Source organism: Trichoplusia ni, chromosome 19 (assembly GCF_003590095.1).
Source record: "Trichoplusia ni isolate ovarian cell line Hi5 chromosome 19, tn1, whole genome shotgun sequence".
In the NCBI taxonomy this organism is placed as follows: Eukaryota; Metazoa; Arthropoda; class Insecta; order Lepidoptera; family Noctuidae; genus Trichoplusia; species Trichoplusia ni.
In genome coordinates, this window is record NC_039496.1 from 7,864,561 (window position 1) to 7,878,696 (window position 14,136).

General features: G+C 36.4%; 2 protein-coding genes across 2 annotated transcripts in view; both read right to left on the reverse strand.

Annotated features, from left to right (window-relative positions):
- LOC113503593 (chondroitin sulfate synthase 1) overlaps positions 1-4,902 on the reverse strand; it is a 53,113-nt gene extending 48,211 nt beyond the window's left edge. Inside the window, exon 1 of the mRNA XM_026885642.1 lies at positions 3,739-4,902. Coding sequence (XP_026741443.1) covers positions 3,739-4,503 — 765 coding nt within the window. The 5' untranslated portion in view covers positions 4,504-4,902. The remainder of the gene's footprint in view (positions 1-3,738) is intronic.
- Positions 4,903-6,884: 1,982 nt separating this feature from the next.
- Positions 6,885-13,961, reverse strand: LOC113503520. Its single transcript, XM_026885544.1, has 2 exons — positions 12,161-13,961; positions 6,885-10,706 (listed from the first exon to the last, which is right to left on the reverse strand). Exons 1-2 carry the CDS (start codon positions 13,676-13,678, stop codon positions 10,581-10,583), a joined length of 1,644 nt encoding a protein of 547 aa, XP_026741345.1. The 5' UTR covers positions 13,679-13,961; the 3' UTR covers positions 6,885-10,580.
- Positions 13,962-14,136: the final 175 nt, after the last annotated feature.

Here is a 14,136-nt window from a genome sequence, read left to right on the forward strand (position 1 = left end):
ATTAAGTAAATGGACGCGAAAATTGTTACCAAATAAAATATAATATAGTGAGCTGATTGATTTCGTGTTTCGAATTGACTAAAAATCGATTATAATGTGCAAGCAAAATACAAAATTTTGTTATGGCAACATTTAATGATTAAATTATTTTAGAGCACTAAAAACCGAAAAAGCATTTTCTTTAAGTTAAAAAAAAAACATATAAATTAATAATAAACATCGCAAATTTTGAGAATTTGAAATCGATTTTAAAATTTTACCAAGTTTCATCCCTAAGCAAGATAGCCACTGAGAAGCTACCGTTATCATTAGTATTGTAATTTGTAATTAAAAGTACCGGTTACATTGATTACCGGTAACTGTCCAACACGAGTACCTACTACTACCTACTTAATTAATTATTTTACAATCAAGTTTATAGATAAACGAAGGTCTTATTAATAATTCTAAAAAGACGGACCTACACCTAATATTAATGACATTACATTTGTCATTTTGACGCCATATTTGTTTAGCAGGTAGCTGTCAGTACTGGCTAAATTGTTTTGTTATTGAGTGACTTTCTTAGACGGGTTAATTGAGTTCTACATAAATATTGTATAGTTTTACTACATAAGAAAAGTAAAATAAGATGTTGAATCGACCCCAAAAACACCGATATTAACTGATTTCAAAAAGGTCTAATTAACAACCTATAATATTCTCTGTTTAATGTTACCATAGTAAAATTTTCAAATCAACTAGTTTTCTTTTAATATTTTAAATTGAATAAGGGTTAAAGATAAAAATCCGCCTAAAAATAAATCTAACTATCGATCATTTTTTTACTAACCTCGTGTAAACCAGTATTACGGAAATGCGAGTTAAAATAAACAGTGCGTCACCTTGAACTTTGTGATGTAAACGTAGCCTTAGGTTACTTACGTGGTGGCAAAGTCTAGATTGTAAACGGTTATTTTTACCGGTAAAACTGAGTTAATTTGTAGCCGTGTTATTTTTAGTACAGGAAAAAGATTTTTTTCCAATTATTCAATTCCAATAGTTGATGTATGGATCTATGTAGAGATGTTTGTTACACGTTCACGCAAAAATTACTGAGGCTCAGAGAAAGATTATAGCCCACAACAACACATAGGGTTCCTAAAAAACTGCTTCATAAAAAATAGGATTGAAATGTTCTACAAACTCCAATGTCTATCTGTCACTTTTTTTTCTCTCGAAATGGCTAGTGACATCGTGTGACATAACGGGACCTTAAAATACATAGACGTTTATTTTTTTCTTTCACAAAGTATTCGTCCAAAAGAACCGTCTGTAGTGACGGTTATCGATTTTACAAATGCGATTTTCGTTCGCGCTCTCGACGCTTTCCGTAACCCATCGATGAGATTTAAATAGTTCACATTGTATAATTTAATCTGAATTGGTAACAAAACTAGTTACCCTCGTGAATGACCGACTAACCCTCTATTTAATTCGACTGTCTCTAAATCAGTCCGAGTCTATTTCAGTTCAAATTGTTTTCGAATGTTTATTTACATTTACAGTATTATTTCAGGTCTTCCAGACATAATATGATATTTCATTAACAGTTGCTATAAAACTAACTGACGTAAAACAAATTAAACTGAAACCTAGAAACAATACGGATGAGACCCTAAACGTCACGTGCCTTGAACTTTCTTAACTTTGTAATAAATTCACTTTACCTGAAAATAGTTTAACAGAATAATCATTAAGTCCACATAGAGTTACTTTGTAGGTCTTTACCATGGAAAAATCGCGATGGTGTACAAACATAAGCACACGTCTATAGGCCGCACCATGAAGTAATAAATGTAGGCTAACACTTTCATTTTATAATGCAATTGCTCTAAATTAACACGAGCCGTGGAAACAAGTCCAAATGTAACGGTTCATATTGTTTCTTAGCTGAGCGACGGGCACACATCATACTTATAGAGTTGGTAAGTAAAGTACGGCAGTGTATGTTGAAACTGTACCAAGGAAGCATAGAACGAATGATGCTTAATCCCTGTCTGTACGAGGCCTTTGCCTAGATGTGTAAATTAGAAGCAGATATGACTTAATTTTTTGGAAATACTAAAAACGTTTTTAAAATTATTGAATAAGAAAGTATAAGAACAATTTATACCATCGCGTTGCTAATTACCAAAACAATAAGTTGGTAGGATTATATGTTACCTTACGTATCTTTTGATCAAATTTATGAGTATTGGACGGATTTCACCAAATGACAAAATTGTAAAAAATGTTACCTAATCGATACTTAACATAAAAAGATTCCGTTAAGTATGAATCAAGTATGAAACACTCTGTATAGTTATTTTGTGTCATTAATCTTTCAACTTGATTTACAGCTGCACGTAATTTTATTTATCTATATTGATATAAACAGTATCTCAATGCCATCATTATACATACATACAGTCGTCGTTAAAAATTATCATGCAATTTAAGCGATTTTTTTTATGCTCTGTTCATAAAAGCCCAAAAAAAGGTTTGTGACATTGTATTTTTCGTTTTAAATATTCTTTTCTTGAAACCCTGATGTTGAGTACAGAAAGTAATTTATGTCGGGCACCATAAAACCGGATAACTCAAACCACTTAAATCCCTTCTTAATGAGATGGAAGTTTATTACTTTAAGCCTTTTCCGTTTCCCTTACATAATAATTAAGACAAGAATGCCTGATTGATATTGATAACCATGAATTCTTATAGAAAATAAGTCACTATCCGATATAATAATATGCAAGTGAAAGTATAGCGACACAAAAAAGTCAACCAAAATAATAAATTATTTTCTAGAAGTAAAAAAAGACCAAAGTGTCAAAAAGGTGGGTAAACCAAACGCATAAAAAAAATACCGTAAAGCCAAACAGCCAGGTAGTGGCGGTCAGTGCTCTTAAAATAGAAAAACACTGGCCACTCAGAAACATTTACGCTCAATGAATCGACGAATAATTACTTTTAAGGCTGTTAAATCGATTTCCTTCGCTGTACTCGTTGCAATAAAATAGACTTCAATCATAGTTTCCATGATACCTCTCTAAATGAGGATGAATTTAATTGAGTTCGACGCCGTAAGATGTTACTCGACCACTGCGCTATGCACTACACATGATTTAGAAGAAAATAATAATACAACTTAGACAAGACTTTGACTGTAAGTAGCAAAGTTTTATATTATTAAACATTCGTTTATTTATAAATAGACAAATCGTAACCACGCAAGTCTTCCCATTTACGTAAGTCGGTCTTCCAGTCAAACCAGATCCGATAAGGATATTATAGTTTTTATAAGCACGTTATCGATCAGCAAAAAATACTACTTAAAACCTGATATTGATCGCAGCTTAAGAATATTTTGACAGAGCAAATATTAATCAATTACTCGGTATTTGTTAGGTAAAGGAGCTTCAACAGCATCGAGGCTGAACGAATGCTCACACAGACGAGCCAACAATCAATGCTAGGATTTGTTTTCCATCATGCGTTCGCTAATTAGCAACAAAAGTCAAACTATTACAATTCAGAACGCGCGCACCTATTAATCTAAATACTGTGTTTAATAACGTAATACCTTCGATAGTCCAACACACGATAATAAATGCTGTTATGATACGCTTTGTTACTTATTTATAATTCGAGTCATTTGTTGTGACTATCCAACCCCCGTAGAATACTAAACCTAAGGTAGCGTATAGTACTCACGTCGTAGCTCCACGTGCAGGACACGCCGGCGAACTTGGCGACGCAGCGACCCAGCTCCACGTCCTCGTGCGTGGTGTACAGGTGCTTCAGGCAGTACTTGACGTGCGGAGCCACGCGCTTCAGAGTCTCCCGCGAGAAAAGCACCCCCGGCCCGCCCATGCAGAAGTTCTCGTTGTAGTCCAGCGACAAGGCATCCCTCTCGTCGTTCGTCCCGCGCCCTGCTTGACCTATAAACTGCGGCTTTCTACTGTCCACCGAACGCAAAAACTCCTCTAACTTGTCACCTCTCACATAAACGTCGTCGTCAGCACGCATGAACCACTCAAACTTATCCCCATATTTCTCATACATGTACAACAACATCAAAAATGACTTTTTCTGCGGAGGATAACTGTCGTCCACATTACGCAAAGGAACTAAAGGCAATCCCGGTGCTCGCGACACTTCCGAACTGAAAAATGCTATTCGTCCCGGCAAGTCCTCACTCCACGTTTCATAAACAGCTTTCGCTCGCGACCCTAAATATTGTTCAGCTGTCATAACACCCACGAACACTAATGTCCTGTTCGAGTTGTGAACAGTCTCGTTGGGCAGCAAGCCTATCAGGGCCAGCGGGTCGGGCTCGACATACTGCTTGGCCGATTCCGGACACGCCTCGATGGTGGTCCTGGACGAGCTCCTCAAACACAGCTTGAGGAACATGCCGAAGGTGACGCCGAGCGCGACACCCGCCGCGAGGTGCATCCACCTGCTCCTCCGAGGCATCTTAGTAACACTGAAGATTCAATACGAGCACCCACGTTTACCCGGCGTCCACATGTGTGCATTCCAAGAATAACCTTTTTATCCCTTTTTTGTAGCGGCCGGGAGGGGTAGACATTAGCGGGCGGCTTTTTTGTTCGATTTTCGCTCCCATCGGTCGGGGAGCGATCACATGGCCGCGCGATGCCGGCGAAATGTCGCGCACGAATTCGAACCCTATCACGCTATCGCCGGCCTAAATATCGGTTTCGCAGATGTTATCGGTGGTGCGAGCGCGGCGAGGCGCGGCGCGTATAGAAATGCGACCCGTTCATGTTACGTTACTCAGCGCCGAGCTAATCGTATCGCGCGTGGGAACAGTTCGACTCGTGCGCCGCCCGCCAACCAACTGGACCGTTCCAAAACAAAACTCAAGCAGCGGTAATTCCGACTGTCCGCGCAGACCGTATTCTTGCTGACGTCTCGTTCGTGCGCATGGATTTGCTATATCTGCATTTCACTCGGACAGCTAATGTGGGCCGGATCGAAATGAACTTGCCCCATTCATCGCAGCATGTCTGGCCGGTGATGACAATAGACAATGCGGTGGTCGCCCATTGTCTGGTGGGTCACCGGCTCGCGGAAACTCAATTTTATGACCTATTTACAGGAGGACGGGAACTACGCGATATCGCAGGAAGCTGTGTTTCTTTACCTGACGAAATTTTTGCCAATTTACCTGTTGTTGTATAGTAACACACACACACGATTTCTCTAGTGCACGCTTATAATACCTGCATATTATTTATTAGCCTATTAGAAAACCTACCTAGAATTAATTTAACAATTTTGTTCAATACTCCTTGGTTTTTCTCCCGACCAATCTAGCAAGTCAGGTAAAACTACCTGTTTTTGCAACTACAAAAGGAAACATAAAAGAAAACATTTGCCTACATTCCAACATAAAAGTATCTTCCGGCGCCATGGCGTGCTATCTGCAACATCAAACCACTACACCGAAGTACAAACACACGGGGCCGGTGTTTAAACAACCGCATGCGTGCACGCATTCATTAATCACAATCTTGGCATTGACCTATTACGCGAAATGGAACAATGTAACCAAAAACCCACTTAGTTCACCGCTCTTATTACAAGGCGTTAGAGAGCATTTTTAAGTAACACGGATTAACGTAAGTAAATTAAACGCAGATGTAGTGTTGACTTGTCGGAGATAATATGCGTGGCATGGGTTTCGTCTGTCGGCACTGCAGTTTGTATAAAAACCCTTCCTGTTTTTTGTTCGTTTGGTTACAAGAACTCGGAAAGTTTGCGAGTGGATTTTAATTAAGCGGTCTTTAGTAGTTAGAAGACAAGCGCTAGTTTATTCGTGTCTTGTTTTTACAATGAACAATGGTCATTGACTCGTTACATTTGGCGGGACAGTTCTTTATTTAAATTCCGCTATGTATGTTAAAACTGCGTTTGTAATTTCCAGTATTTTGTCATCAAATAGGGCACCATCAGGTGACGTTGGGTTTTTTTCACATTTTGGTGGGAATAACCCAGACCGAAATTTACATAGTATTTTTAATAGGTATGCACTGCACCTACTTGAGAATGAGGCATTTAAATAACAAAATATCAAGATAATTTATTTATCCATGAAACTATACTAGTAAGTTCATCATCATTGGCCTAGCCTTTTCCCAACTATGTTGGGGTCGGCTACCGGTCTAACCGGTTTCAGCTAAGTACCAGTGTTTTACAAGGAGCGACTGCCTATCTGACCTCCTCAACCCAGTTACCTGGGCGACACGATACCCCTTGGTTAGACTGGTTGTCAGACTTTTCAAGCTTCTCACTACCTGTTACGACTGTCAAAGATGTAAGAATAACAGCCGGGACCCACAATTTAACGTGCCTTCCGAAACACGGAGGAACTCGTTATGACAAAGATGGTCACCCATCTAAGGACCAACCGCGTCAAGCATAACTTAACCTGTGATCGTTTCACTTCTGCGGTTATAGCTTAGCCACGAGCTCCTCCCTATGAGACTAGGAAGTTAAATGAACTACTAGGAATAATATAACTATGAAATTAACAAATATCTTACGAATATTACTTATAACTTAATAAATGAAATACTTTTTTTGAAGATATCCTGTAGGGAACTAGCTATTTATTTCTACTTATTGAGATCCTGTTCCGTGCTCTTGCACGATTGAAAGCCCTTATCGAGACTGTGAACTATGGCATGTCGGTCGAGTCGATCCACCTAAGTATACAGGTTCAATACTCGCATGTTGCGGCTTTGCCTCTAAAAATAACATTGCTTGTAACTTAGGTCTAACCAGCTTTCAGCCGAAAAAAGGTACCTGTCATAGTGAATAAAACAATAACATTGAAAATAACAATTTATTTATACATTTCGTTTGTGAAGCAGTAATGTATAAAATCTCCATCCACACTACCGAAGCCTTCACTTATAATTTACTACTAGTAACGTGTTTATTCTACAAATAAATAAAAACTTCGTTTGAATCAAGGAGCTCCACAGCAAGGTTCACACAATTCACATTTTTAGTAATTTTAATATCTACATACAAAAATAAAATATTATAAGCGTCATTGTGAACCGCATTACGTGTTCTCATATAAAAACCTTAGCAATAATAGGAAATTCATTTAAATCAGAGGCCTCCTACCATGTCTTATGGTCTGTTTCAATTGTCGAAGCGAGACATCGCTCTACACGGTTTATAGCGCTGTCTCTTTCATTACCTTCGACAGTCTTAGTAGGAACCTGATAAGCCCCTGATAGAAAAGTTTCAATAAATTCGTGTTTCGAGAAGGTTTTTGTATGAGCTCACGTGGAATCTTAACAAGGCGTGCCAAGAGTAAAATGTAAATAACCTCTAGTCTTTATAATTATATAGTATGGTATAATACTTACGACAAAAGTGAATACTGTCTGAGTAGAGAACATGCGAAATTCAAAATAAACTGTCGTGAATACATTTTACTTCATCATCATCATCAGTTTCAAGGATGCTACAGTATTGGAATTATTTTAATATTTACCAGGGATTTTGGTCACCGCGCAAGCTGTTTTACGAATACTCCAATAGCTACAACGGGACCGGTCAATGCATGCAAAATATATTTCGAATTCCTCGTTTGTTTTCTACTCCATCAGTAGATTCTATTGTCTTCAGTAAAACAATATAATTTCAATACGCAACTTCGGCAATTGAAGATCTAGCTTTCTCTTTTATTTTACTCTTTCTTAAGAGCTCGTTATTAGCAGTACTAGCTTTGATAGAAAAGTATCAATATAAGTACTAACTTTTTCAAAATGATACCAAAGCTTAAATGACGCTAAATTCAAACAACGAGCTAATAAAAATAGAGTATTTTACATAAGCTTCTTTTTCTTAAAATTTTTCCTTAGGAGTAAAAATATAACATTTCTTCAAAGCATTATACACACATCCGCACAGTTTCAGTACGCTCTCGCTCACAAGTTTTAAGAATGAACTCGTGTACACTGAATCATAAAAGTTTTATCTTAATATTGTTTCGCTAACATTTTCTAATATGAAGTCTTGTGATTGTAATACATGAATTAAATTATATAACAAAATTGCACATAGTGATATTTACAATATAAACATAATTATATAAAATACAAGACTCGAATACAGAAGGGTCTAAGAATGGCAGTTACTCGCATCATACACTCAAAGAATACAATCAATTCTTTTATCATATTTTTGATAAATTTATTAAAATATAAGAAACACAAGGCTTCGCAAAAGGCAATTTTGAAAATATTTAAACAAACTGTCTACAGGTCTAAAATAGTAGGATCTAATAAAAGGGTGTTTCAAAGGCTCGTATACACAAATGCTAACATTACGTTAAAAGCCCTAAAGTAAAAGAATTTATTATTTGATGATGATTATCACATTGTATTTATCTCAAGTAAAATATAAATGCATATCATTTGTAATGTCATAACTAGACACGTATGAAATTTGTGATGTTACTTTCAATACGTGATCTCCTGTAGGCTTTCTTCTAAAACTGGTTTGGTGCCATTTTTTAAGCTTCTCGATTTCGGTTCTCGATTTATTTCTACGATGGTACTATCAAAAGCAACCAAGATCGAGTCCCAACTCGTACTACTGCAAGAATTAGCGCTAGGGTCGGGATCCAAAGCACCAAGCCGATCTCAATTCAATTAAAACAGAACTCCTATTGTTTGAGTAAGCTACTGCATGTTATTTCGGGACCGTGGCCCACCAGGTGTCAAAGTTAATTATGTAGTTTTAACTTTATGAAGTTTTATATAAAAAAATCGAATACCTTTTTACAAATCTGAAAGCTCTGTCTTGTAAAAATCTAGGAACCTTTATCAAAAGGTGTAAGATGTTATCATACAGATTAGATATTATTACTTTGATAGTAATCGCTAAAAACAAGGAAGGGGAAATTTCTAAATAATTTACCGTAACCCAAATCTATACGTTTCCGGACACCGATCTAACATGAAAAGTATTTTGGAAGTTTGATAAAACGCTTTTAAAATACAAGAAAGTCGTTTTATATGTTGTGTTACCTACACGATTACACATATTAATTAGTGTTAACAACAACGTTTTTATTAACGGAACAAGGAAAACAAGTGTTACAAAATAGTTATTGGAAAATAGATATGAAGGCGATATGACTTTTCAATTATAATTTTACTACGAAATAGTAAAAAGATTCAAATCTACAATTGCAGTACACAGTTGTTTTGATATCAAAACAACAGATTTTGAAAGTTGTTCTTGCTTAGAGCGATAAATTAAAAATAGACTATAATACAAGGTAATTGCTGCTACAGCCATAAAACGTCCGAAAATTACCAGTAATTTAAGTGAAACTAGAGAAAATGAATTCTATATTCCTCAAAAGTAGATATATTATGCATTTGTAAATAACAGTACCTACATACAACACTAATTTGAACAGTGACGATAGTCGATCTAGATCGCTTGGTAACCCAAGCCACCTGATCAAATATTTAGAAAATATATTTCATCAAGACAGTATCTCGGAAAACTTTACTAATACATCGACTTTCAATTAAATTTTACAGTAAATTGATGACGATTCATCTACTTCATAATTCAGTTCTTAAATTGATAGACAAATTGTAACACTTCAATAAATAAATAGTGTTATATGCAGTCGGTGTGTTTAAGTCTCAAGAATAGCTAATAACATTTTATAAAAAATCTAAGACAGAGACTTTTTAAAACAAAGCTACCTTATATGTCTATATTTTATTGCTTTCTTTTTCATTTTCAGTAAAGTGTTTGTTGCTTTATATTGTTTTATGTCAGATTGACCTAGGCAGTGAAGGACGTGTCCGGGTCTAGATCTAAAGTTAATTATTATCAAATGAGTTCTATATCACAATATTGTTTATGCATAAGCTTTTACTCTGTCACTAATCCAGAATAAAATTATATAGACACACTTTTTAAAATATACTTTTTATATAGTATAGCAATATAGGATGTTTTTTTTAAGCTGGCAAGTTCACGCTAAGACTTCGACTAACTTTAATACCTGTACCTAATGCTTCTATAGTATTTTTCAACTACAAAACACTTGAAATACTTCACGAATCTCTTCTCTGTTGCCTTCCATTACAGGGTAATTATTCTTCAATACTCACAGGACTGAGATAATACACTCAAGGGTTACCAACCTCCAAGACTCTTCCTTTAGATCTTTTGCTTGCCACACAGCACACTTATTTAATTTTGACCATCATTTACATATACAACCTTAGGAGATTCGTTTTTTAAAGTACGTCTAGTGCAACAGGAGTTTAACATATGGCAACCCTGGTTGTATCTCATCTACCATCACATAAAAATCAACCCTCGATTTCTGACTCCTTAACCGTGTCGTCGCCATTCTTTATTCACCAGTCTGACCCATATAGAAAAACAAGGGCTACTGCCTTCGTCTTAAATTCTATAATCGTTTGACTTTCGACTTTTCGAGTCTTTACGTATGTTGTGATTTCCTTACTCTGTTAAGATACCAACGCGTCCAAAGCTTTATCCCTGTTAAATTCGTGCTTCGCTAGAGCTGCGGACACCTTGCCTTCTGAGAAACCCAGATCCATCAGCTCGCCGAGTATTAATAGACCTTCGATCACCTGGAATTATAGAAATAAATACAGGTCAATAAAAAAAATCATGTTTCGTATGTTCAAACAAGCGTTTCAAACAAGGATTCAGTTTTAAAATTAAAAACTACGGAAATCCGACGTGTGGTACAGAAACTATCTGCTCTAAGCCTAGCATATTAATGTGTCTAACATAAAATCGACAACAAAATCAGTAGGTGTCTTGAGTCTTGTTCACAATAAGCTTTATGATTGGCACTAATTAAATTAGCGTTTATTACTGTCCGGAATCCCGCATTGGTATAATTTAATGATTTATGATCTTTTTATGTTTAAACTTTTTATGGGACCCTGAAATCGTTCAACATTTATTTGTTGATAAGGAAAACATTCGTTTAATAGCCACGTTATTTAAATTACTTTTCTGTGGTGGTCTTCTCAGTGTTAAGACATTATCTACGCTAATGAGTTTATTTTAAGTAAACATTGTAATCGGAGCTACGAATACCAACATAATTAGGTTATTACATAAAGGAATATCATTTCTTACAAAAAATAAAGAGAAGACACTTATAGAGATAAACGCCACAAGCCTTGCTCACAAATAAAAGATCCTCGGACCACGGCACAAGGTTCATTTCACAGTATTCTGTATTTGTATGATCCCATTCCCGTCGATAGTCTTACTTAATATATTCTGAACCTTGGTTCAAGGACATTAGGTTCAAATTACAATAAAACTAACTTTAGTTTCACCCTGTAACTTTCAATCATCTGGGAAAAGGATCATTGTATAGTCCAGTTATAGACACAAAAACTAACTTAATTAGATGACTAAGCTTATTTCTGCTCTGTAGAAACATATTCAATGTTAATTTAATATCAGACAACAAACACGCGTTTTAGAGGGTTCAATGTTCTAAAAGTAATCATGAGGAAAAAATATATTGGTCTATTATGTATCTATGTTAAATGTTTGAAGGAGAATAAAGGCTGGTTTGTCAAATTAATAATGCTTAAAATGGTTTTATAATTGGCCTCAGGGAGAGAATAAGTAAAAGTCGCATTTGCAAGGAAAAACAGAAACAGTCAAATTCATTACTATCAGCAACCTTCAGATACACACTAACTTCTTAGTTTTAGTTAGTGTGTGTGTGTGAAATTCTAATGTTACTAATAAATGGATAAGTGAAACTTACACCATTTTTTAATTATAAGTAGTGGATAGTATTATATGGAGTTGATTACAAAACAATCTCAACATGATATTAATCTGTAATAATTATAATCTTAATTTTTATTTCAGTGGAAATTTGCAGAGCATAATTAGATAATGAAATATATGGCTAGTTTCAATTTAGATATTAGCTTTCTAAAAATAAATTGGTAATACTCTAAAGCTAGTGTGTTACCCATATTACACAGTAATATTCTATTCAATGTCAAAATATTGCTATAATTACTGAGAAAACGGTTAAGCTTACCTTTTTATCATTATCTCCTACAAGAGTACAGACTCTGGCTACCCTGTCAAGAGGAAATCCCATTCCATGTATCTTTTTACACATCTCCTGCAACTTAGGAGTTAATTTGTCAAATGGATTAGGCAACTGCTCTGGTTTCTTTCTAACTCTCTTCTCCTCTTTTCTTTCACTAATAGCAGCCTGAGCAGCTTGGTTTTTAGGAGCGGGACTAGCATTGTATGATCTCTCACTAGTTCTCAGTTTAGCCAACTCTTCATTCAATTCCTTTACAATGTCCGGTACACTCCTAGATCTAGATTTCACTGCATTCTGTGTTCCTGTATTTGCTGTATTTTGCTCGGCTGCTTCGTTAGCTACTTGAGGGGCAGTGTAAGTGTCTGTTGCATTTGGAGGCTGATATGAAACTGGCATGTGAGGATACTGGAAGTAATAAGGCTGTGGAATGTATGATGAACCATTAGGCACTTGACTGACATCCCCTGATGTTGTTGGTAACTGATTTCCATAGTAGGGGTCCACACTAGCATAAGGGTTAGGAGCATAATATGGATAGTTTGGCATATACATGTTGACTGTATCATTGTCTGTTGGTACATAGTATCCATTTGATAATGGGTAGTGCTGTGGAGAATTATATATCATATTGGGGCCTTGAAGGGGCTGTTCTAAATATGAAGCTGGTAAATATGTCATGCCATCTATCTGTGCTTGTGTTGCACAGTTTGTGTATCCTTGTTCTGGTGCATAGCCAGCTTGTGGGTGACAACTAGTAGAGGAGTCCTTTTGACCCTGCAGCACCTGTGCCAACAGTTCCATGTCATTGATAGTCTTCAGTTCAACATTATCAAATGGGCTTGAAGTGTCATTCTCAAAGTCTCTAAATGTTAATGTATCTATATTAGGGTTGTGTGGTACTCTAGTAATCTTTGTATTTAATTTTAAGTTCTGCAAAGGATCAGGATCATCCAGTAGGCTGTTCTCTTGTTGGTGAGCCTTCACCAGGATAGGCTGTAAAATGTTCAACTGTGAGTCAGTGGGTATGCTGGTGTTTGGGTAGTTAAAGTTAGTGGAGGCATTAACATGTTCAGGGACATTATCTACATGGGTAGTATTATCGACGTGCGTCGTGTTATCACAGTGCTTGGGCTTGTCGTGCGGCGAGGGCGCGCTGAGCTCGTCCGTGCTGGGGTACGTCACGTCGGACACGCTCAGCTGCTTCAGCCGCTCCTCGTCCTCGGCGGCAGCTATCGCGTCGAGTCTCTTTTGTTCCGCCTCCTGCAGCAGCTGCAGACGGTGCCTCCTCTCATTTTTCTTCGTCTCTTTCGCATTCCTAAGCTCTTTGAGTTTAGCAAGAACGTTCTTCTCAAATGTAGACGAATAGTTAGCGCTGTCGACAACATTCTGCGTTCTAATGGGGCATTCGTTTACAGTGTAAGGTAAATCGATTCGCAGCGGTCGCTTATATTTTTCTGATATTTTAACGGGTACACCGTCCATAAAATCTCCGAAATGTGACATATCAACGCACTGTGCAGCAAAGATAACGATGATTATCAAACAATGAGAAAGCAAAGTTTGTTTCGTTTAGCACTTTTAAGGTTACATAGTCCCCATTCAACGTCATCACTCGCTTAAAATATTTTAGTATAGATAAAAGAACTGCACTAAAGCCAATATGTTTTCCATGATCATTGTAAACAATTTTTAATGGAAAATTGGATTATTTTTGTACGTAATTTTATTATTTTTACGTGTGTCTGGCAAATCAAACACTAATGTCAAACAGCTTGTAAGGTGAACACAAATATTTAGGACATGTAAAGTGTTAGACAGAGATATCATTATACAATGTCTTTGTGAAAGACAAGGCTGGAATGTTGTTATGCCAAGAGTTTGACGGAAGACTTATTGGAACGAAATTAATGTCAATGTCATGTAATTATTGCAATACGGAAAAAACAATTTGAATATTGTCA